Raw genomic sequence first — 24,595 nt, 5'->3', positions numbered from 1 at the left:
TGTGGTGTTTGAGTAAAGAGTAGTAGTCTTACTTCTCTAGTCCAAGATAATAAGGGTATCATTATTAAAGACCCAGGTGGAAAAGTCCCATCAGAATTCAATACCAGGGAGGGCTTGCAAACCCCCCAGGGGCTGTATGCATCTTCTTGGAAGATGCTCTAACATAAGGTGGTGAGTGCTGAAGGGATATTGTCTCACACACCCCAAGAAAGAAGTACCCGGATGATGGGGGGTGAGAATTCAGTAGCAGATTTAGTAGAAGCAAGCAAGGAAAGGGTCCCAGAGAGGGTACCTTGGTGACTCTCTGTCTAGGGCTTTTTATGCTGTTTTGATGAAGAACTAAAGTTTCATTGGAAAGTCTCTCTTGACTGTCCTCTTTTTCTGACTCAATTGAAGGCATGCAATTCTAATTTCTTATTCCCATAATGAGAAGGTTTAAATGTGTTTGTTAACCTGAGTTTGTCCTATATGCTGAAAAGAATTGCTTGGGTTCAAAACAACCCTCTGGGGTAGACTGATATTAGGGTTGTTAAGGAAGCCTGGAGCGACAACAGAATATGTGGGCACCAAGCTGAGGCTGCCAAAGACAAGCTTGAACCTCAGGTTTTAGTCTGGGGTGGTAGGATCCCATTCTCCAAGGTCCCCATTTCTGTCTACCTATAGATGATCAATCTCCTGCCTCAATACTGAACAATGGTCATCTTCTCCTTCTTCTTTCCCTGTTCTTCCTGCCAAGATAATCCTAGCTAAATTTTAGGCAGCTGTGTTTATCCTTGGGTGATCCTTATATTTGCATTTTTTTCCTCATCTGCTTTCTTCCTGTGTCATTTTTCCTTCCTTGCATTCATTTGTGTTGTAAGTTATCCTAATATCCTGTGTTCTTTGAGGTAAGGCAACCAACAAACACTGAAAAGAAAAAGCCCCCAACAACATCTTTTAGGGTAACATTTTTATATGATAAATTAACAACTTTAGAGAGTGATTTCATTTTCCACCAAAACTTGTGTAAAAAATCAGAATTAAGTACCAGGATTTTACTCCCCTATTTCTTTTTTTGCCCACAGAGCAAAAATACAATCAAGATAATTACCTTTTTGTAGACAATCTAACTACAAAATTTTCTCCTCCCAGTAGCAAACAAACACATCAACACTTAGAGTTCATTAAAACCAAGTAACGTGCATTAACATTACAGTTCTTGGACTTCTTGCTTATACATTTGCTCTTACTACTTCTAAGCCCAGTCACTTAACAGGGTGGATTCCAGCCAGAGGCGCAAGGATATTTTTAGGTCTTCCAATACTCAGCTCACCATCCACAAGATCATTTCTCCTCTTCGTGGCCTAGTTCTTGATATACTATCATTCCTTCCTTCCCCAGGGCACTTAGGAAATAGTTTCAGTTTCATGCGGAGCAAGGGCTTCAGGAAGAGTTGTTCCACAGGGTCCATGGAAATGAAACCTGAATGGAAGGGCCAAATATAGCACAGTATGAGCTCTGAGTTAGCAAAGGGAATGTAAAATTGCAGAACATCACACACTTCTCAGTCACACCAAGAGTAAGATCTGGATTCTCAGATATGGTATTTCAGATTCACTCCTTCAGCCCCTGACAACTCAAGATGCCACTTGATGATGGGTGACTGAGGGATTCTAGAGAAGCAAGAGATTGGCCTCTGTGTGCTTCGAATCAGAAGTTTATTTAATGGGTAGGGAAGTGTAAAGGGTTGTAAAGTGTAATTTGTGATTGTAGTGCCAGATTCATAGCTGAAATATCTGTCTGCATATGAATATACATACATATATCTATATGAAGACAATTACATAGAAAGATATCCTATGTTCATGGATTGGAAGAATTATTATCATGCAATACCCTCAAAATTCCAATGTCATTTTTCATAGAAATAGAGGAAAAATCTTAAAATTCATATAGTACACCCCCACCTCACCCTGCTTAACACACACCCAGACTCTTTATAGCCAAGGCAATCATGACAAAGAGAACAAGCTGGAAACATTGCACTAAATTACTTCAAAATATACTATAAAGCAATAGTAATTAAAGCAGCAAGAATAGGCATTAAAAGAGCCACAAGACCAATGGAATGGAAGAAACCTGGAAACAGTTCGTGCATCTGGGGTCAAGTTTGTTCCCTGGTACTGGGGATTGAACCCAGGGGTGCTTTACCACTGAGCCACATTTCCAGCCATTTTTATTTATTCATTTTTGAAACAGGGTCTCACTAAATCATTTAGGGCCTCGCTAAGTTGCTGAGGCTGGCTTTAAACTTGTGCTCATCCTGCCTCAGCCTCCCAAGTTGCTGGGATCACAGGCTTGTGCCACTATGCCCAATTGGTCAATTGATTTTTTTCTTTTTCTTTCTTTTTTGGTACTGGAATTGAACTCAGGGGCACTGGATCACTGAGCCATACCCCCAGCCCTATTTTTGAATTTTATTTAGAGACAGGGTCTCACTGAGTGTGTGACACCTTGCCCTTGCTGAGCCTGGCTTTGAACTTGTGATTCTCCTGTCTCAGCCTCCCCAGCTGCTGGTATTTCAGATTTGCTCCACCGTGCCTAGGTGATTAATTGATTTTTGACAAAGGTGCCAACCATATGATAGGAAAAGGGCAGTCTCTTTTAAAAATGGTGTGGGAAACTGGATGTCCACATGTAGAAAATGAAACTGGACTCTTCTCTTGCACTGTATACAAAAATCAGTTGCAAATGGATCAAACAGACCTGAGACTGTAAAACTACTAGAAGAAAACATGGGGGTTGGAGGAATACTTGACCTTGGTCTAGGCAAACAGACAACAAAAGCAAAACTAGACAAGTGAGATTACACCAAAATAAAAAGTTTCTGTACAATAAAGAAAGCAATCAACAGAATGAAGTAACAACTCATGGCAAATTATTTTGAATGGGAGAAAATATTTACAAGCCGTATGTCTCATAAGGGGTTAATATATAAAATATACAAGGAACTCAAACAATTCTATAGAAAGAAAGCAAATAATTTGATTAAAAAATGGGCAAAGGGCCTGAATAGACATTCCTCAAAAGAGGACATACCAATGGCCAATACAGAGTTGAAGAATGCTCAGTATTGCTAAATCATTAGGTATTATCTAATCAGATAATACCTTACTATTATCTGATTAGATAATGCCTAATTAGATATTGTATTATTTAAGCACAATAAGATACCTCACATCTGTCAAAATGACTTATCAAAAAGACAAACAGTCACAAGTGTCAGAGAGGAGGTGGAGGAAAGGGAACACTTGTACATCGGTGGTGGGTACATAAGTTAGTCCAGCCATTATGGAAACTGGAAGTCCCTCAAGAAACCAAACAGCTTCCACATGATCCAGTCATTCCACTCTGGGCATCTACATGGTGACGAGACAGACACACCCCATGTACACTGTAGCACTAGTCACAGTGGCCAAGTTATGGAATCAAAACTAAGTATTCATCCAGAGGTAAAGGGGTAAAGCAAACGTGGTCTAGAAGCACCGTGGAGTACCTTCAGCCTTCAGGAAGAAGTTCAGGGACTTGTGGCAACATGGATGGAAACAGAACATAAGGCCACCTGAACTAAGGCAGCCCAGAAAGAAAGATCCCACACTTCCTCCTCTACAGGCAGGATCTAAAACCATGTGACCCAGAGAGGCCTAGAACGGAGTTACTATCTGGGGTGGGAACTGGGGAGGTGCCTGCTATTGGGCACAAAGCCTCAGACAGGAGGGAGAGGGGAGGCTTTTTCTTTGTGTATATGGCACAATGGGATGGAAATGGTAAACGATTCTGTATTGTACCTTTCAAAATTACTCAGCATATATTTCAAATGTTCTCTCCATAAAAAAATAAGGATTTGAGATGGAACAGCTTGAGTGAATTATTCATACGGTATTTGTAAATCACAGCATCATCTTGTACCCTATAAATATATGCATAATATATTTGCAACTATAATTTGTCAATTTATAATATTAATACACTCATAGATATTCAGAGAGCATTCACGTGTACATAAGAGGGACGAAACCTCAGGTACTGCCCAGACCAGGATTTTAGCTGAGTCAACAAACCTCTCAAACCATCCCCTGGACTTTCTGAGCAGCCTCTGACTCAGAAAGTAGAAAAGGCTGAGGGGTAGCTCTGTGGCAGAGGGCTTGCCTGGTGTGCAAGGCCCTGGCTGCTGTTCCTAATACTACCAAAAAATAAAAAATAAAGGAAAAAGAAAAGAAAGTAGAAAATAAGAATTAGGAAGGGGCTGGGGAGGTGGCTCAAGCGGTAGCGCGCTCGCCTGGCATGCGTGCGGCCCGGGTTCGATCCTCAGCACCACATACAAACAAAGATGTTGTGTCCGCCGAGAACCAAAAAAAATAAATATTGAAAAATTCTCTCTCACTCATTCTCTCTCTCTCTCTCTCTCACACTTTCTTAAATAAAAAAAAAAAGAATTAGGAAGAGGAGGGAGAAAAATGAAGAAAAATCAATGGTTTGTGTTTCCTTTAAGAAAAAACATGTAGGACAGGAAGAATATCCTATAAACTATGAATAAAAAACAAAAGCAGAACTTTCAAATGCATTATTAATGAGAAAAACAGTTGAGCAAAATTACAACAGAAAGGACCTTTCCTCAACGTACCTCGCCATTCATATTATTTATTCTTGACATAGCACAGGTCGTGAATGCCTCAGCCTCCAAGTCCACTGTTCTCTGATGGCAGCTACTTCATGGACAAATCCTACCCATAGCATCTCCAAAACCACAGCCAGTCATGGAGAGCTTTTAGGGAATTCTCAGACCCTCAACTTCCATATATTCTCTTTCCAAAGAAAGTGGCTTTGAGGGCCCCTTTCCTAGTTCACAAAAGCATGCTGAACCCCCACCTGCCTCAGATCTTACAGTGGTGTCCCATCCTGAGTGTCAAATGGCAGGGAGTGCAAATAAAGGGTCATTTAGAAACTGGCATAGACCTGAGAAGAGAGGCTTGGGGGCTCATCCCTAGGCAGGTAGGGTGGTTTCCTTCTTGTCTTGGGTCAAGCTGATTGCGGTCTCATAGAAGCAGTAGACATTAAATAAGACACAAAAGCACAACACCACACATTACTCGGAAGGCAGTAGAGGGGCAATGCTGTGACAAAAGCCCTTCAGTGCTGAGCTTATGTGGCCCAGGCTCCGCAGTACCTATGTTTATGCAATGCAAAAAGCAAGACTTAGAATTGACAACGAAAAAGTATATATTTACGTTGGCCAGTAAAAATCTTCCCCGTGATTCCTCAGGATGGAATAGAAGGCACAGACAGCTGGCTTCCCCAGGGTAAGCCACAAAGTGTCTTTCTTAATTTCTTTGAGTGACTACTGCTTTTTTTACTCACCAAGGAATTTTGTTTTGTAAAAGCATAAACTATCAGAAATGACAGGTTGAATATCTAAAAGGCTTCGGGACTGGAAGTATTATGCATTTCAAATTTTGTAATATATATTTTTGAAGGTCATTTTATACCATATCTTAAGTAATTGTCTGCATGAAACAAAGTTCCTGGTAGGAAATATTCCAGTTGTGGCATCATGTCAGTGTCCAAAAAGTTTGGGACGTTAGAGCATTTTGGTTGGATTTTTGGACTAGGGATACTCAACCCATACAGCAGGAAAGCAATGCAAGAAAGGTGAGCTCCAAACTGATCCTTGCTCCAACAGAAGGGCTTTAAAGCTGACCAAAAGAAAGAAAGTATGGAATTTGCAGGGAAATGGATGGCATTAGAGCAGATTATGCTAAGCGAAGCTAGCCAGTCCTTAAAAAACAAATGCCAAATATCTTCCTTGATACAAAGAGAGCAACTAAGAACAGAACAGGGAGGAAGAGCATGAGGAAAAGATTAACATTAAACAGAGACGAGTGGGGGGAGAGAAAGGGAGAGAGAAGGGAAATCATATGGAAATGGTAGGAGACCCTCAATGTTACACAAAATTACATATAAGAGGTTGTGAGGGGAAAGGGGGAGGGGAACAAGGGAGAGAATTGAACAACAGCAGATGAGGTAGAGAGGGAAGATGGGAGGAGAGGGGAGGGGGGATAGTAGGGGATAGAAAAGGTAGCAGAATACAACAGTCACTAATATGCCATTATGTAAAAATGTGAGTGTGTAACCGATGTGATTCTGCAATTTGTATTTGGGGTAAAATGGGAGTTCATAACCTACTTGAGTCAAATGTATGAAAGATGATATGTCATGAGCTTTGTAATGTTTTGAACAACCAATAAAAAAAATAAAAAATAAAATGCATTTGATGAAATTAAAAAAAATAAAAATAAAATATTGTCTTAAAAAAAAAAGAAAGAAAGAAAAGGAAAAGGAACAAGTTCGGTGAAAATCTGTTAAGCTTGAGGTGGAAAAGAAAAGCCCACCATCGTGAAGCTGTGTGTTTAAACTTGTTGCTCGGTTGCTCGAGGACTGGTTTCCCCAGGGGAACGTCTGAGCAGGATCAGGGGGTGGTTGCAGGCCTTCCTCTACACGTCAGCCTGATAACCCTGAGCTGCAAGCCGGGCTGGCTTCCCCCACCAGACTACTCATCAGGGACAGTCTGAGGAGAGGCACAGGCAGCCCTCGCTGCTCCCCAGGTCTAGACACCCACACACAACAATGATTCTCGCAACCTGTCTCACTGGTAAGGGCTTCCAACTAGCAAGAAGCCTGTGTGTCTGAGCAGACATCGCAGGTTCTCAAAACAGTCAGGAGCTGAAGAGTGATTGAAGTGGCAGCAGCTGGTTCAGGAGGCTGGACCTGTGTGACGATATGTGCTATGTGCCAAAAGTCCCTTCTTAACTTGCAGGAAGCATTCTCTCATCCAGTGTCCTTCCCAGGGAGACATGGCCACCACACACAATGGGCATCTCGCTGCTGCCCGTCCATCCACAGCAGGAGAGGTGGGCCCCCTTCTAATCTTGGGTTAAGAAAAGACCCAAGTTTTCTTTTCTTCTTTTTCCTATCTGCAATTTCTTACAAAACTTCTGCAATGATGATTTGTTTTAACTCTTTATAATCATTAGAAATGAGGTGGAGATCAAATGGCCAAAACCAAGCCACATTAGCAGAATTGAATGGGGAACAGTGCTTCAGTAAGTTCATCTGTTCACTCATCAGTGTTCAGATGAGAGGCTTGAGTTTCCTGGCTCTGATGTCACTTGCAGTGATGCTAAGCAGACAGTTGCTACACACATGTGACACAGTGCAAATCAGAGGAAGCCCTAATGTCCATTTGTCAGTGGATAAATTAGAAGGCAATTTAATTTTTGTAATATACCAGCTTTCTTTTTCTTTTTTCTTTTCTTTTTTATTGGTACTGGGGATTGAACTCACATCCCCAGCCCTTTTTTGTATGTTATTTGGAGACAGGGTCTCACTGAGTTGCTTAGCACCTCACTTTTGCTGAGGCTGACTTTGAACTTGTGATCCTCCTGTCTCAGCCTCCCAAGCTGCTGGGATTACAGGCATGCTCTACTGTGCCTGGCCCCATACAAATTTTTGTGTAGACATGCTTTCATTTCCAGGGCTGTATACCAAGGAGAAAAACCAGTGGGTCCCATGGTAACTCACCATGAAACTGCCAGACTGTTTTCAAAGCAACTCTACCACTGTCCATTCCCACCATCAATGTAAGAGGACCCTAATGTCTTCAGAAACACTTGCTATTTTTCTTCTTTTTATAAATTATGACTATCCTTGTAGTTGTAAAGTGGTATCATATTGTCATTTTAATTTGCATTTCCTCAGTGACTAAAGATGTTGACCATCATTGTAAATGCTTACTGGCCATGTGCATATATTTGGAGAAATATCTTTTTAAATTTTCAGACCATTTTTAAGTGAATCCACAATTGTCTTTTGAATTGTAACAGTTCTTTACATATTCTAAATATCAAATATTAGACTTCCAAATTCTGATTTACCCATTTTTCTCATGTGACTTTTACTTGTGTTTTAACTAACACAAGGTCACAAAGATTTACTCCTAGATTTTCTTCTAAGGAGCTTATGGTTTAGCTCCTACTTTGAGGTGTGAGGTCCAGCATCCGGCTTTGTGGATGCTGTCATGAAGGGGTCCGGCGTCACTCTTGCATGTGGCTCTCCAGCACGGTGCTGAGGAGACTCTTCTTCCCCCCACTGAATTACCCCAGCAGTCTTTGCAAAGATCAGTTGCCCACAAACATGAGAGCTTTTGACTCAACTTTCAGCTCTGTTCCACTGACTTTATGTATCTGTCCACACCATCTTGATTAAAGTGACTCTTCAGTAAGTTTTTAAAGATATTTAAAAACTTAGTTGTAGATGAACACAATAACTTGATTGTTTATTTATTTTTTTTATGTGGTGCTGAAGATTGAACCCAGTGCCTCACATGTGCTAGGCAAGCACTCTGCCACTGAGCCCCAGCCCCAGCCCCTGTCGTAAGTTTTGAAATTAGGAGATATAAGTTCTCTGACTTTGTTCTTTTTTCTTTGGCTACTTGGGTTTCTTTGAATTTTCGTAGGAATTTTGGACCATCTTGTTAATTTCTGCTGTGAGTTTGATAGGAACTGGGTTGAACTAATAGATCATTTGGGGAGTACTGTCATCTTAATGATATTAAGTTGTCCAGTCCATGAACGTGGGATATATTTTTGTTTATTTAGGTCTTTATTTCTTTCAATAACATTCTGTAATTATTAGAGCATCAGTTTTGCACAGAAGACAATTCTTTTAAAAAACTGTCATCTAGTACTCACCACTTACATACAAATGAATAACTGTGGACCAAGGACTGAGTCTGTCCTGATGGTAGGGATACATGGAAAGACCAGGCCCACGGTCTGTCAGCTCACCTGAAGGTGAGCACTACACATTAGCATTACCTGTGATGCTCAGGGCACCCCTCAAATCAGTGACATCAGAATCTCACGGGGTGGTATCAGTATTTTTAAAATATACAGCCACTGTGGAAGGCCACTGATAAATAACAAGAAGTTTCAGTGAAGTTTGTGTTTTATTTATATCTATTTATTACTTATTTATATTCTACCTTATTCTAGAGAAGAATTAAACATACTAACAAGAGCTAAAAGTAAGCCGGGCACTGTGGTGCACTCCGGTAATCCCAGCAGCTCGGGAGGCTGAGACAGGAGGATCGCAAGTTCAAATGCAGCCTCAGTAAGAGGGAGGCCCTAAGCAACTCAGTGAGACCCTGTCTCTAAATAAAATACAAAATAGGGCTGGGGATGTGGCTCAGTGGTGGAGTGCCCTTGAGTTCAATCCCCAGTACCCTCCACCCCCAAAAATGTTAAAAGTGAAGGCAAAAAAAAGTAGTGGTAAGGAAAACGTCAAAGATGTAACACGGAAGTTAGAATGAGACTTAAAATGTACACTACAAAGATCTGCATGTTGCACACAAATTTAGGAAACAGGAAAAAGTACCATATCATGGCCACAAATACAAATACTCTTGGTGATTAGACCAAAGAAAACCTAGGTTGCCTCACAATGAGAACAGCAGATGATGAGGTTCCTCGAGGTCTGGCCCAGGCCGACCTGGTAAGCCCTGCTATGACCAGATCACGTGAATACACAAATGAAAGTGAAGTCTAGAGAATCACAGGCCTTTCGGAATGTGAGGACCCAGAGCCAGGTGGTGAATCCCGGGTAAAGAGTCTCCCTAATCTGCAGTCAGTGATATTGTTCTTCCATAAAAGCAACTACAGACCAAAGAAGAAAACACAAACCATGCTCCATCCCTCCCCACTCAGTCTCGTAGGTGACCATCTGTTGAGATGCTACACCTAAGCCTGTCCTCCACCTCCCGTCGCCCCTCGGTCCTCCCCGTACCTGAATCTGTCTGTGGCTGGGGTGCTCTCCGTGTTGAACTCGGCCACTGGCACGCCCCTCGAGGCCACCTGGGGGGCGAACATGGCTGCTGGGTAGACCACAGAGGAAGTCCCCACCTACAAGGCAAGCACACGGAAATGGACAGTGACCATACTATGGGAAGGAGAAACAGTTTTTCAGAGAAACTTACGTAAATTCAGGCAGGTCTGTGGTTGCAGGTGTGGGAAAAGCTAAGCTGGAGGAGACACAGTGCGGGGTGTCCAAGGGACACACTGGAAGTTAAGAGGTGTCCTTGTAGCCAATCACTTGATTGGGAAGAATGTGTGACATAGAAGGGAGAGTTAGGCAAGTGGACATAGTGGCAAAGAAATGACCCAACTGACATGTTTTGAGGTAGAGCTTTGGTTTTGTTTTTGCTCTTTGAAGTTAAACAAATAATCCATGTTCTTTTTTAAAGTTGGAAATATGAAAAAAAAATATGTATTTCACCCATAATCCTAGTACCCCAAGATAACCATTGTCAACATTTTAATATATATCCTTTCAGGACTTTCCTTATAAAATATACTTATAAACATCATTTATAGAAATGGAAAGACTGGGCAAGAACCAGCCTTTCTCCTGAACAGTCTGTCATGAATGCTGATGGTGCTCAACCCTGGGCGCACCTGGTCAGACACTGGCTAAATGGATGTGTACCCACCAGAAATGTTGAAATATTCAAATGCTTTGGCTAGTTAATTTCACTCCTAGGAAATGTGCCCTAAGGAAATTAAAGAGCTTGCTAAGATTTATATCTAAGGATATTTATTACAGCGGTGTTATAATACCAAATTTTCAAACAGCCCAAATGTCCAACTGTACAGGATTAACTCAGTGCATCATTTATATCCATGTGATTGACCATGCAGGCAATTAAAAGATGACACAGATTCAGATGCACTGACAAGGAATACGCCAAGTGAATTGCTAGGTGAATAAATCAGTTTCAAGACAGAAAATATATCATGAACTCATTCTTAATAGTAATCAATGTGCATGTATCTGCATAAGGAAAGGTCTAGAAGAGAGGTGGGCAGACTTTCTAGAAAGGGCCATAAGGAAGTGTCTCCGGCCTTGCAGGCCTCCTGTCTCTGCCATTGTAGTGTGAGAGCACCCAGAGAGAGTGTGCGGAAGAAGAGCCACAGCTGTGTTCCAATAAAACTTTATTCACAAAACAGGGCATAGATCAGATTTGGCCTGCAGGCTGTAGTTTGCTCACCCCTGGCCAACAGGAAAACATACCAATTTCGGAATGGTGATTTCTAATTTCCATTTTATAATTTGATTTTCTTAATTTTTAAAAATTTTCTCCTTTCATCAGTGAACTTTAATAATGAGCATGGATTATACCTAAAGTCTGAATCAATGACACGTTCTTTTTTTAAAGTTGCAGACAAGACGACATTAGTTTCGCATCTTAAGGTCAACTCTTATTCACTGTTTCTTAGTCCTTCTGTAGGACACCACAAGACTTCTCCACATACTTCTTTGAGGAAAGGAGGAAGGGGGGAGGCGAGAACAAACTCCTTCCCATCTTTAGTCTTTTAGAAGACCCTGGAGACTAGGGAAGGTGTGACCTACCACCAGGCACAAGTCACAGAGTGCCAGCTCTCTGTCAACCTCCTCCAGAACGGCAGGATCCAGGTTCTCTCCAAACCACACCACGTGGGGTCGCAGCAGGCCCCCACACCCTGCCTCTTCACACCTGGAAGAATGTGATCCTTAAGTCATCCCAGCCAACCTGCCAGGTAGGCTCACAGGTGGATGGGAGGAAGGCTGGGGCCACCCCAAACCCAGGCCAGCCAGATGGGTCACCTCTGATCCTTCTTATCCCAGTATGACCCCGTCCTGGACATGAATGAAGAGCTAAGGTGAGCTGTCCTGTTACATTTTTCTCTTGTCTCTGTGCACTAAGTTGTGTGGACATTTTTTCAGCTGAACTTAACCTTCTGTTACTAAAGAGTCTTCTTTCTGCTACTTCATTTTACTCATTGGCACAGCCGCACTCAGTTACTCAGACCTGGGTGAAACACTGGCCTCATATTTGCCTCCAATACACCAACCATCCCCTGAGTTCATCAGTGCCCTTCCGTTTCTTCTCTGATTCATGTCTCTCTCGAGTCCTGCCTTGAACCATACTCTCCAGGATCCACTAGAAAAACTGAAGATTTTGTCTTTCATGCTTGGCCTCATGGGTCAGGGCTAGTTTCTGCATTCGTACAGTTATGTTAAGGGACATTTCACTGAAATTAAAATGTTTAGGTCTTGATTTCTAATTTTTTCCCCCCAATCTGAAACACAAAATGCAAATCAAAGGTTTTTACTCACCGGGGAAGTTTCTCAACTGGGATTCTGGCATCTTCCGTTTCAGGTTCTGGAGCACTGAAGCAAATAATAACAGAAAAGAAAGAATGTTATCAGCGCAACCAAACAAGAGAGGAACAACGTCATTCTTAGGTATTCGTTTGGCAGAGTAGCCCATGCTAGCTTAGGAGGGTCCGAGGACAGACCCCAAAGGACTGGAGAGAGGGAATTTGCATGGGGCGAGGCTGGAGTGACCAGGCATGTGCTTCATCATCATGGGCACCTTCTGCAATAACCTTACATTAACATGTTATTTATATAATTTATACTGTTCTAAGGTGGGCCAGTAGAACTCTTATTCAATATTTTGAATCTTAAGTTTTTTCTCCAATTATAAAGATAATGCACATTCATCACAGAAATGTTGGAAATTTTTGAATGATATGAAGAAAAAATAAAAATTATAATATCTCCATTCCTGATACTATTAACATTTTGTGGTATTTTCTTCTGGTCATTGTGCTAATACACAGACACATAAACATGGATTATGTACATATGTTTAAATAAGAACTTAGAATCACATGGCAGATGGTTTGGAATCCTATAGTTTTTACTTAACCTTTCAGATTGTGAACAAATTATTTTATCTTATGTCTGTACCTTGTCTAGTCTTATTTCTCATGAATATCTATGGAATCTTCAATGAATGTTCAATTTCTTCACATTTATGTTCAACTTAAAGAAGAAAACATAATTATTCTGTAGTGTAATATGATTACCCTTTTCCTGATAAAGCTGGACAAATTGGACTCTTGTAATTCTCAGCCACAGCTCCACAAGAGGTGCATCGAGTTTTAAATAAGGTACCTGAAAACACATGTTAAGCAAGTTCAGAATTGAGTATAATTAAGGCAGTTATCTCTACATTTGAAAGGGTGTTCTGTGGTTTGGAATGTCCCCCAAGGGCCCATGTGTTAACAGCTTGGTCCTCAGCTTGGAGCTGTCAGGAGGTGGTGGAACTTATAAGAGGTGGGGCCTAGTGGGAAGAAGTTACGTCATTGGGGGCAGGTCTTCGGAGGAGATAATCAGGACCCTGGTCCCTCCACTTCCTGTGTTTCCCGCTGCCATGAGGTGAGCAGCTTACTCCATACATGCTCCATGCCATAGACTGACCATAGACTGAAACCTCCCAAACTGTGAGCCAAAATAAACCTTTTTTCCTTTTAAGTTAGTTATCTCAGATACTTTGTTACAGAAATCTAACACAAGATAAAAATAATTTTGTTCTTATACATTCCTTTGGAATAGGCTTACCCTAGTATCATGGGAAACAGACATGAAGTTCCACTGAACCAGGCAAGAGCAAATTCCCTGAAGGACTTTGCAATCCCCAGAGCGAAAATAACTAATTACATGAATAATGTGCTCTCAGATTACCCTGGACTGAAGATTAGTGGGAAATGAAGTGGTCAGTAAGGAAGATGAAGCTCGACCTAAGCTAAGGGTGTGACTTACTAAGTATAGAAAGGTCCAGGCTAGCAGCGTTTATAAAATCTTAACCTTGATTTAATAAAGATTGAATCTTTTATACAAAAGCAGCTCAGTGAATAATTAGTACATGAAAAATTAATACTAGCAACCACTTACTGAGCTAAAGCAATAATGGTGGGCAGGACGGTTTACTGACTATTGCCATGTGCCTGGTGTTGTCCTGAGCTTTGCACACACCACACTGTACATAAGCTGTCTCTTTCCATCCACTCTCTGCAGGAGACCTCTATCCCATGTGGAGCTGATGGGTCTGTCCATCACATTCCAAATAGCAGCTTGGCCACGGGTTCCAGACTGGTGCTACTGCAGTGCCCAACCCCATGGCAGTAGTGTTTGCTCAAATGGGTGGTAATGGCCTGGTGAGGTCACCTAGAGGTTTATTTTCTGAGGATCTAGTTACCACACTGGAGTAAGTGGGAAGCTGCCAGAAGCTACCTCCCCTGGACCACAGAGGCAGATCAGCTGCAAATGGAGCAGAGGTGGAGAGTGGCCCCCTGGGGATGAAGGGAAGTAAACAGACATCCCAGGGTGCTGGCCCCATCCCACCCTGACCCTGCTGAAGCAGCTGCCCCGTGGCCAGCCTGCTTGCCCTGCAGCTGTGCTGGGAAGCTGTCAGTACAGGTACCTTTCCCCAGAGCCCGGGGAGGGGCTCGCAGGGATGCAGATGACAACAGCTATGCTAGTGGGCAGGAAGGATGGGGGCAGGGGCGGCATGGGTCTTAAAGTCCGATTCCCTCACCATGGATTTCTAGAAGGTTCTTGGTGCCAGCCCTGCGGTGCAGCTCATCGATGTTCTGGGTGATGACCATGACCCGACGGCCCTGACGGCTCAGCCGGGCCTCACACTCGGCGATGGCCCGGTGGGCGGGGTTGGGCTCCTTGGTCAGCATGACCTCCCTGCGGTAGTGGTAGAACTCCCACACCTGCGACGGGTTGCGGGCAAAGGCCTGAGGAGTGGCCAGGTCCTGGGGGTGACAGAGGAGGCGGGATCAGGGCAGAGAGAAGCAGCAGACTCTGGACTGTTCTCTAAGACGTCAGGCAGCCCCTGGGTGAGGCTGGGGCCCATCTGCTTTAGGTGCAGGTTTGTGGCACCAGCCCAGGACCCAGGACTGTGGAGAAGTCAGTCTGAAATATGCTGTTGCTAGGGCAGGGGACATGCAACCTGGCCCGCCGCTCCTCAGGCAGTTATGAAACACGAGGAAAGGACTGCGTGCGAAGATGAACCTACTTTTATTTTTGTTCTTTTTTGGTACTAGGGATTGAATCCAGGGTGCCTTACCCCAGCCTTTTTTAGTTTGAGACAAGGTCTCCTTAAGTTGCCTAGAGCCTCACTAAGTTGCTGAGGCTGGCCTCAAAGTTGGAAGCCCCCTGTCTCAGCCTCCCAAGTGGCTGGGATTACAAGCGAGCATCACTGCACCCAGCTAACCTACTTGTTCACAGAACTCCAAAATATATGAAGTCAATCTCAATTTGAGGTGCACCCAAGAAAAACATGAACGGCAAAACACTCAACTGGAGAACGACGGTTGTAATTGAGGAAGTGGGTTCTTACAGCTAAGCGAGAGCTACATGCACACAACTACATACACAACTCACACAACTATACTCATACACACACACTAGAACACCACACCTACACACTTACACACAAACTATACATGTCCACACACGTCTGCACACATGTATATAACCTCACATGTTAGCAATATCCAGAACATCTGTGTTTTAAAGTATGGGTCTCTTTTAGAAGAGGCCAGCCTCATCACTGGTGAGTGAGCAGAGCAGGGCTGACTGGGGCTGGAACAGATGAAAGCACACAAGGAAGCCCTTTCAGGGACAGACGCATTCCACATCTTGCCCGTGGAGGTGGTAGTGTGATTGCAGCTGCACACACACCTTTCACAACTCAGCAAACGGTACACACGGTGCACGTGTGCACTCCGTTCTGCTGAATCCTGCCTCCACTAGCACTGGCCTTCAGAAGCGTGGCTTCTCTGTCTGGGACGCGTGTCCCCGTTCCCAGGCGGGCACCCGGCTCACCGTCAGCCCTCTTCTCCCTGTCCTAGCAGCACTGCCCTCTGTGAGCACGCTGTCCCCTGGAGGACCCTCGTCAACCCTGCACCCCTCCCTCCTGCTCGCCACCCAGGACTCGGTGGCCTGGAGGAGCTCACAGGTGACCTAGGACTGTGTGTGTGGGGTCCTCGGCATGGGGTTGGCCTCTCTCCTGCCACAAGTGCTCAGCCTCCTCGGACACCAGGAGCCTCCCCCTGTTCCTCCTGGGGCCTCCGCCTGCAGCTGCCCCCAGCAGATCTTGCTTCCCTGGTGGCCCTCTGCTCCTTTCTCCCTTCCTTGACCTTCAAGGGGATAATCCCCAGGCCCCGGAGGGGACATCTGCCAGCCTCGGACACTTAATAGAGGAAAGAAGGGGCGAGTTCACAAACCTTCGGGCAACGTCAGACTGCCGACCTACTAGGTGTGGAAGCCATGTCCGACTGTCTTCATCCAACCGCAAAAAAATCTATTGAGCACGAATAATATGCCAGCGTTCTGGGAACTGGACAGTACAATCAAACAGACCAAATTCCCTGCTCTCTAGAATTAAGACTGCACCACGCCAGGGGCCTGGGAGGGCACGGAAGGCAAAGGGTCGTGCTGGGATATGCTGGAGGAACAGAGCTACAGAGTGGGTCAGGAATCGCCCCAAGGCCCAGGTGTGGATGGTGGGACCTTCAAGAGCTGAGGCCTCGAGGGAGGTGTTGTCACTGGGGACATATCCATGAAGGGGACTGTGGGACCCTGGGCTCTTCCTCTTTTCTCTGTTGCTTCCTAGCCAAGAGCCAAGTGGCTTTGCTCCTCTGTACTCACCCTACACAGCCCCAAAGCCCTGAAGAGTCGAGGCCTGAAACCTCCAAAACTGTCATCCAAAATAGACCTTTCCTAAGGTGATTAGCTCAGGTATCCATTATGGTAACAGAAAGCCGAGTAACACAGAAACAATCTATGTTGTAATCACGGAGTTGGTCACACCACTATATCCATTTGCTAAGTTACTGAATATATGCTTAAAATTGGTGAATTTTGTTGTATGTGTATCTCAATAAAAATTAAACAAAACCAAACCAAACCCAGATCCATTTACCCCCTCTTAGAACTTCTATTCTAATGGTCTTCAGTTAAATATTTAAGCATCAAGTTGGGGGCAGTGGTGCACGTCTGTAATCCCAGCGGCTCAGGAGACTGAGGCAGGAAGATCGCAAGTTCAAAGCCAGCCTCAGCAACTCAGCGAGGTCCTAAGCAAATCAGCAGGACACTATCTCTACATAAAATATGAAAAAAGGCTGGGGATGTGGCTCAGCAGTTAAGCACTCCTGGGTTCAATTCCTGGTACCAAAAAACAGCAAAACAAAACATTTAAGCATCAAGCCCTCAGCCTTCAACGATTCAACTTTTAATATGAATATTTCACAGAAACTTTAAAAATGTGAAAAATTTAAGTTCTTTAGAAAAGTAAAAAATTACGCTAACAAAAGTTTTCAGATTCTACTTTAATGTAATTACTGGGAAAATTGTAATTTTTCTGTAAGTATAATCTATTTATATCTAGAAGGTAAAGACGGTGACTGTTTAAATTTGAGATCTTTATCACAGGGACATTATGTTGATGCCAAAATCAACAGGACAAACTTTTCCTTCTGCATTTCGGGCATGGGTACAGGTTCGGAGCCACACTCTGTTTCGACTTCATTTAGAACTTTTTAATGTTCTGGAAACATTACCAACCTGAGCTTGCCACCTTCTCCAGTAGCCTCCTGCTCCTCGGAACGTTGGCACCCCACTCTCAGCACTGATGCCTGCCCCCGAGATGATGACGATGTGCTTGGCTTTGGCAAAACATGTCCGAAAATGGGCCATATCTAAACGGAGAGGAAAACTGGTATTGACCCCGTGTACTGTTTACACATTTATATCCCATATCAACTGTATCTATTTTGAAACTTGACCTTGTATGAAGTTACACATTAAGATACTTACGTAGAAATACTTCCTTAGAAACTTCAATCATGAAGTCACTGTGTCCCTCGGCCTGAAGGGTGAGTGTGTGGCACTTTAAAGAAGCAGGGGCTTTGGGCACAGTGAGCTCCGCCTCCCACTCAACCCTTCCTGAGCCTCGGCTTCCTCAGCTGCCCGATGTGTACAATGGCTCCTTCTTAGAGCAGAGCTGCTGTGCAGATTTTTAAAAGACCGATGAATAGGAACCCACCTCCCTTCATAAAAGTACAACAAGCATGTGCATTTGTGTGAAGGCTGAGCTGAGGGGCCATTCGGTCCAAAGCCCCAATTCCTCCCTAAATCCATCTTTCCTGCGGGAGTCTTGCTCATTCCATCTTCCCTCAGCACAGCGACCACAGGTGAGGATAAAGTCCCCCTGCCTTGGGAACAAGGGCCCTGCCCAGCATGGACGCCTGACCACCTCCTCTATAGCTTAAACAAGAGCCAGGCTCTCCCTGGGGCACAAGAAGGCAGATGAACCCAGAGAACGGCCCACCAGCAGGTGCCCTTGGGCACAGACTCGCCTTGCCTTCCTGCCCCAGCAGCCTCCTCCTGCCTCATCCCAGGGCAGCATGTGGATAGCAAGGGCTCTGCCCGGGCTAAACACCAAGCACTTTGTGTAGATCACAGAAAATGTCCTCATCCCAGGTAAGGAGCAGGAGCCACACTTGGAGCGGACAGTGGGGAGCTGCCGCTGCTGCTCTTGGGCAGCAGAGACTAGAGAAGGGCTGTGGTCCAGGCGCTGCCTGTGGCCGACCAATGCTCTTCTCCCAGGCCCCGAAGCCCTGGAGGCCCTTGTGGGGGGCAACTGCTATGGCCCTGGTAGGCCAGACCTAGTGGGTACCGAGCTGGGGACAGTTTCCAAGAGGAGAAGGGGGATTCCCTCTTCCACCCTCCCCAAGGACAAGCGGGTGCTGGCCCAGCTGTGACCACAGCAGGTACTGTCACAAAAGCAAGGTACACCCCCGACATGGATGTCGTCCAGGAACAGACACCCTGTGTGAGAGCATGAAAGATTTCAGCCAAAGTGGAATGGAATTCCTCAGCTGACCAAGCAGGTAGTAGGTGTCTTGGGCTTCCCCTCCTGAGGCAATGCCAACCAACATCCAACTTTGACCCAATGAGTGTCCCTGAGAGACAGAACCGGGGAGGGAAGACAGTGGGATGGGGACTCGGAAACAGTTGACTTGAGTGTTAAAGAGAAATGTGGCCAAATTTGCATGCCCAGCTGGTAAGGCAGGACCCACTGTTTCTCATACTTGGTCTCCTTACCGTCATAAGCTAGAGCCACACGCTGTGCTGGGCCCCGGATAACCTCAGGAAAGGCCTAGTCCTCCCTCTCCTTCCCTTCCTCCCTGCTCCACAGCAGTCTACTGGGACAAGTGAGCCAAGGGGCAAGTGGACCCTCAGACCAGAGAACCCGAGCAGTCCAGCTCCTGTAGCTCTCTGGGCCATGCTCCTGGCATGGGGGTGGGGGCTTAGGCACACTATTGTCTCCCAGTAAAACCAACCCACAACCCTGACAGCCAGTCGCCCTAAAGCCCTGGCTGACCTCACACCTGTTTCTGAGACAGGCTGGGGAGAAAAATAAGACCCACTGGATACTAAAGCTACCAAGCCCAGAGGACTCTGGGAACAGCAGCCCAGTCTGGGTGAATTCGTTTCTACTCTACCCTAACCACCTGGAAGAACAAAGCTCAAGGACATTAACAATGAGGAAACGTACAAGTGTTTTTCTGGGGACAGCTGTGCAGCTGCTGGGTTCAGCCCCTACAAATGTCCCTAAGGACTTCAAAGTTCACCCCTGAAACTATCCCCAGCCTGAATGGTCTTTTCTACCATGCAGATAAACTCTGTCATTTCCTGAAAAATCTATCCCTAGGTCCGGGTGACTTCTATTAAGGAACCACACAAAGCAACTTCTACAAACAAATAAAAAGCCAGTGTAGGTTTGGTTCTGGGAAAAGAGGATATAAAGTGCAGTAACGTTACTGTGGTGTGAAATCTTTTAAAACACGTTTTCTAGGGCTAGAGGTGTAGTTCAGTGGCAGGGTGCTTGCCTGGTCTGCACGAGGTCCAAGCACTGCAAACAAAACAAAAACGAAAACTACATTTTCACTTGCTAAAAGCAAATGTGCCCACTTGTTCTGTGGTTCCAGACACAGAAAACCCACTTTGCACCAAAGTCAGGTACATGCCCCTGAAGCTCCCGCAGACTCTAGCAGCCTGCTGTGCACCAAGGGGCCAGGTGGATGAGTAGAACTGGGTGTTTTGATTCTTGTCCATTCCTGATAGTGGGCAAAATGGAAGCAGGCATCATTACATCTGAGCAAACTCACGGTATCAGGGAGAGTTATTCAAAACTGAGAAATAAGGCAAAAAAGAGTTCAGAGTGGCCTTTCAATGGTATATTAAAGCTCTGTGTAGCAGCTCACCTAAGGATCATTTATCTATAAACTGCTTGGCCTCCCTCCTCCCTATAGGCTAAGATCCATTAACCTGCAGAGTTTTGTCAAGTACAGATACAAAGAATTTCCAGTAGAAAATCAAACCCTACATTGCCCTCGGAGACCACCACCAGTTTTTCTCTCCTGCAGAGAGGTGAGGAGTTTAAAAGAGAAATCATGGACTGGGAGATGGCTCAGTGCTGAGCACTTGCCTGGCATGTTCGAGGACCTGGCTTCCACCCCAGCATTGCCAACAAGCAAGCAAGAACTCATGTGTTTGAAGTTTGGGAGAAGCAGCAACATGCCAAACAAACGGACGTCCCTTGAGCATTAAGAGAGACTCTATGACCCTGCCTAGGAAGGCCCTGCCCAAAAGAGGACAGGGTGGCTTTGTCCAAAGTCTCGCCTGGCACCTACTCATTTTACGTGGTCCCCGAGAACTGCAGGTAGGAAACTCAGGAAGTTCACAGTCCACTGGAGAGGAGATGGGAGGACTTACTTGAACTTGGACGAGCCATTGTTAGACAAATCTTGCTCTGAAGGGATGCCGGAGACCTCAGTCCATAACACAGCTGGGAAATTAATCGGCTGGGGACAATCTGGAGGGGTCGCATCTGGTTTTATTGAAGTACTAATTCTCCAGGCAGGCTTTTAAAAAATCAGAAAGCAAAACAGAAACAATCAGAAAACATTTGTGTGTGTGTGTGTGTGTGTGTGTGTGTGTCTTGTTAAGGGTACTATTATATGTATTTACGTAGACCCAGATGCTCCCTATGTGACAATGTAAAATACTGTCAATTAAAAATGTATTCACTATTCCTAACCTGCAAAACATCACAGCTTAGCCTCAACTACCTTAAATGTGCTTAGAACACTTACATTAGCCTACAGCGGGCAAAATCACCCAGCAGGGAACCCGTTTTATAATCACGTGTTGACTACTACACATGATTTACTGAACACCCTTCTGAATGCAAATAAACAGCACCGTGGTAAAGCCAAAAAAGTCTTCAGAGGAATCATTGTTAGACAAGAACATTCTTAACAAAAATCCTTAGTTTCAAGATATTCAGGTCTTTGTGATATTCATCCTGTGTTGACTATTTTCAATGTGTGTTCTGGAGCACCCCTGAAGACACTCAGGGGTGCCCCTGAGCAGTGGCTCTCAAGTATGATGTCAGATCAGCAGTGGGGTCACCAAAACCTAGTGAGAGATGCAACGCCTCAGGTCCCACCCAGATCACTGAGTCAGAGGACACTGCGGCTGGAGCCCTTGGACCTCCTGCAGGTGATCCTGAGACCACTCCAGTTTGAGAATCACTGCCTTGGAGGCTTGGGAAGAGGCGAAATGTGAGAATTCATGCTGCTTTATCCAAAGTACAAAGACCTTTTTAAAATCCCTCTAAACGTTTGATGAAAGTACAGTTTCTATGAGAACGTGATTTCTGAGATCTGAACCAGGCAGGGAAGATGTGAACCAGGTCAGCAAGGAGGGTTAGGATGACAAAGGCCTGAGAGTGTCTCTGCACAGTAGCACATATCTGAACTGGAGGAATTTTATAAAAGGGGAGCAAACACAAAGAAAGACATGTGGATCAATTCAGAATGGCTTATCTATGGATATCAGACTATTGTGGTTGACAACAAAGTCTAGAGACAAATGTCCCTCTGTAGAGAATTTGTTCAAAAAACGAGGTCATACTCGCAGTAGGCACTATGGCTTCTTTAAGAAAGAATGTCTGCTTCTACTTGTAGATTCTGGAATAAATGAAACCGTGGGGACAGGAAATATATTTGTGGCCATCAGAAGGGGCATGAGTAATTATAAAGAGACAGGAGGGGATGGGATAACAGAACATCATAACTATGGTGGTGACAGTGTCTATCAAAACTCAGAACTCACACTAAGAAAGGGTTAATTTTACTGTAACTAAATACTTAAAAATAACAGGTACAGAGGTTCAGTTTTGCAGGATGAAAAGTTCTGGAGATTGGTAGCAGAACAATATGAATGTATTTCATACCAGTTAACAATACCTTTAAAATGGTTAGGATGCTTCACTTTGCTACTTGTATTTTGCCACAATTAAAAAAAAAGAAAGAAAGAAAGCAAAGCCAGGAGTGGTGGCATGAATTTGTAAGTCCAGTGACTCAGGAAGCTGAGGCAAGAGGATCACAAGTTCAAAGCCAGCCTCAGCAACTTGGCAAGACCCTAAGCAACTTAGGGAGATTCTGTGTCAAGATAAACAACAAAAAGGGCTGGGGATGTGGCTCAGTGGTTAAGCGCCCCTGGATTCAATCCCTGGTATCAAACAACAAAAACCTGCAAAGTTGTCTCTTCTCTGATTAGAGAATCTCCAGGATACAGACTTGAGGGCAAACAGTAAACAGTGTTTTGTAAGAGATGAAGAAAGGGCACCTTGGAGCTAGATAAATGCAATACACGAGTCCTCAGGTGTTTATACCGACAGACTCCAGGACCCTGCCAGGGTTAGCAGCAACCCCTACCCATGTCCACTGTCACTAAACCTGTTGATCACTTCTCTGGGAAACGTGCTTCCCTTAGTTGACAGCCCCCACCTGTCCTGTTCTCTGGCCCTGCCACTCTGGATCTCCCATCCTCCCAAGCTCCTGTCCCTGCCCCTGGCCTCCGGCCCCAGGTGAAATGGCCAGCTCCCACCCTACACCCGCAGGCCTGAGCGCCCAACTGTCCCTGAGCCGCCTTCTCCCAAAGCCTCACTGCAAGACTTAGCCGAGGCCCCATCCTCCGCACCACAGCCTGTCTGCTCTGCAAATCCGACAGCTCCACCTGCACCTGCGCCCCGACTCCGACGCGCCCTCCCGGGTGCACGGCCACCACCCTGGCTGCTGCAGAAGGTCCCTTTCTCAAAAGGGAGGCTGGGCCCAGCGTCCTCCGGGGCCGGGCCGGGCGGCCTCCCGGGCCCACCTGCGCCGGCAGGGACACTCTGTTTTGCAGTCCGGCCCCTCCCCGGTCTCTCCGGCCCCAGCCACCGGCGCTGCGCCCCGAAGGCCTCGGCTCCCCGCCCGCGCCGTGCGCCCTGCGCTCCGCAGAGGGAGCTCCGGCCGGAGTCGGCGAGTCCTCCCTCCCCGGGCCACGAGAGCCCGGACCGCCCCCTCCCACGCCGCCCTCTTCCGCCGTCCCAGGCGCCTCCCCCAGCTCCACGGGCCGCGCAAGTGCGCCGCAGGGAGCCGGGGACCGGGTGCGCACCCCCGGCGAGTCGGGCCACCGCGGAGTCGGGCCCAGCGGGAGGGGGACGCACCTGCTCCAGGCCGCAGGGCGGAAGCTGGACGCGGCGGCCGCGGGGCCCAGCCTCGGCGTCCTAACCGGCTGCAGCGGCCCCTGCCGGAGAGCCAGGCCTGCGCTCCCGAGCGAGGGACGCCCGTCCCGCTGACTGTCAGGAGGACTGTTCTTTGTTTTCCTTTCTTTGGTCAAGGACGGGCTGGGGAGGGCGCGCGACCTGCTTGGTCCTCGGGAGCTTCCAAGGTTGCGGGAGTCACCGCTTGGGTGGCTTCCTCCTCGCGCCCACAGCCGGAGCACAAAGGTCTGGGCAGAGCATCCAAACGGGGTCGCTTCCCCCGAAACCCTGTTTTAGATGTTGGAAGGTGGTTGCCAGGCTAGCCCACCCAGGCTCTCCAACACGAATGCGCCCTGCCCCACTGGGCACTTGACTTGCAGGAGTCCTAGTGCCTGGATCCTTCCAGCGGCCCCGGGACTTTTTATTTGATGGAGGCTCATCTACACTTTTCCTAGAATGGAATTAGTTATGGATTTGCCAATGGGCCAGAGAGGGAAGCGATCAGAGAACTTGGGGGCAAATCGTTTAACAGTGAAGAGTGTGTGTGATGTGATGTGTGTGTTTCCCCCCAAATTTCAACCATATTCCAGTTTGGCTGGAAATTCCACCCACTTGAAGGCCCCTCTCACTTCTGTAGGTCGTGTAGCATCTCAGGGGCTCCTGGAGACCCGTGGGCACCCACATCTGGCCTTTATTTTTCTCTAATGTGGATGTGGTTCTTCTTTTGGGCCCAGCATTTCTATGAACTTGCCGTGTGTCAATGGACTAATTTAAATCCTTCCCACCACATGATGAAGTAGGTACTGAGGCCCAGGAAAAGTTCAGTAACTTCCAAGGCACAAAGCTGTTAGTAGAGCTGAGATGTGGGCCTAAGCGCTTTGGCTTCAGCCACAAGAGTCCAAGCCACAGCATAGACCTCCTCTCAAAGTTGTGTTTCATTGCTCTGTGCTTATTGCAAGAATGAGGTCCACAGGCCCACTGTGTAGCCCTCCACCCTTCTGG

The 24,595-nt window shown here is 45.8% G+C and overlaps 1 protein-coding gene across 8 annotated transcripts; it reads right to left on the bottom strand.

The window, feature by feature from the left end:
- Nucleotides 1-934: 934 nt before the first annotated feature.
- Sirt5 (sirtuin 5) lies at nucleotides 935-23,660 on the bottom strand. Of its 8 annotated transcripts, none has more exons than XM_076859212.2 (10): nucleotides 23,558-23,658; nucleotides 21,983-22,034; nucleotides 20,776-20,924; nucleotides 17,560-17,693; nucleotides 14,519-14,744; nucleotides 13,008-13,095; nucleotides 12,250-12,303; nucleotides 11,503-11,626; nucleotides 9,880-9,995; nucleotides 935-1,461 (listed from the first exon to the last, which is right to left on the bottom strand). In XM_076859212.2, the coding sequence occupies exons 3-10, from the start codon at nucleotides 20,888-20,890 to the stop codon at nucleotides 1,386-1,388; spliced, it is 933 nt and encodes a 310-aa protein (XP_076715327.1). In that variant the 5' UTR covers nucleotides 20,891-20,924; nucleotides 21,983-22,034; nucleotides 23,558-23,658; the 3' UTR covers nucleotides 935-1,385. The 8 variants fall into 8 exon arrangements, with proteins under 8 accessions (XP_076715327.1, XP_076715323.1, XP_076715326.1 ...); XM_076859208.1 differs by lacking the exon at nucleotides 23,558-23,658 and adding an exon at nucleotides 23,050-23,387; XM_076859211.1 differs by lacking the exon at nucleotides 23,558-23,658 and adding an exon at nucleotides 23,092-23,387.
- Nucleotides 23,661-24,595: the final 935 nt, after the last annotated feature.

Source organism: Callospermophilus lateralis, chromosome 6, assembly GCF_048772815.1.
Source record: "Callospermophilus lateralis isolate mCalLat2 chromosome 6, mCalLat2.hap1, whole genome shotgun sequence".
NCBI lineage: Eukaryota > Metazoa > Chordata > Mammalia > Rodentia > Sciuridae > Callospermophilus > Callospermophilus lateralis.
The sequence above is the reverse complement of the archived record's forward strand: the minus strand, read 5'-3'. Positions and strand labels throughout refer to the sequence as shown.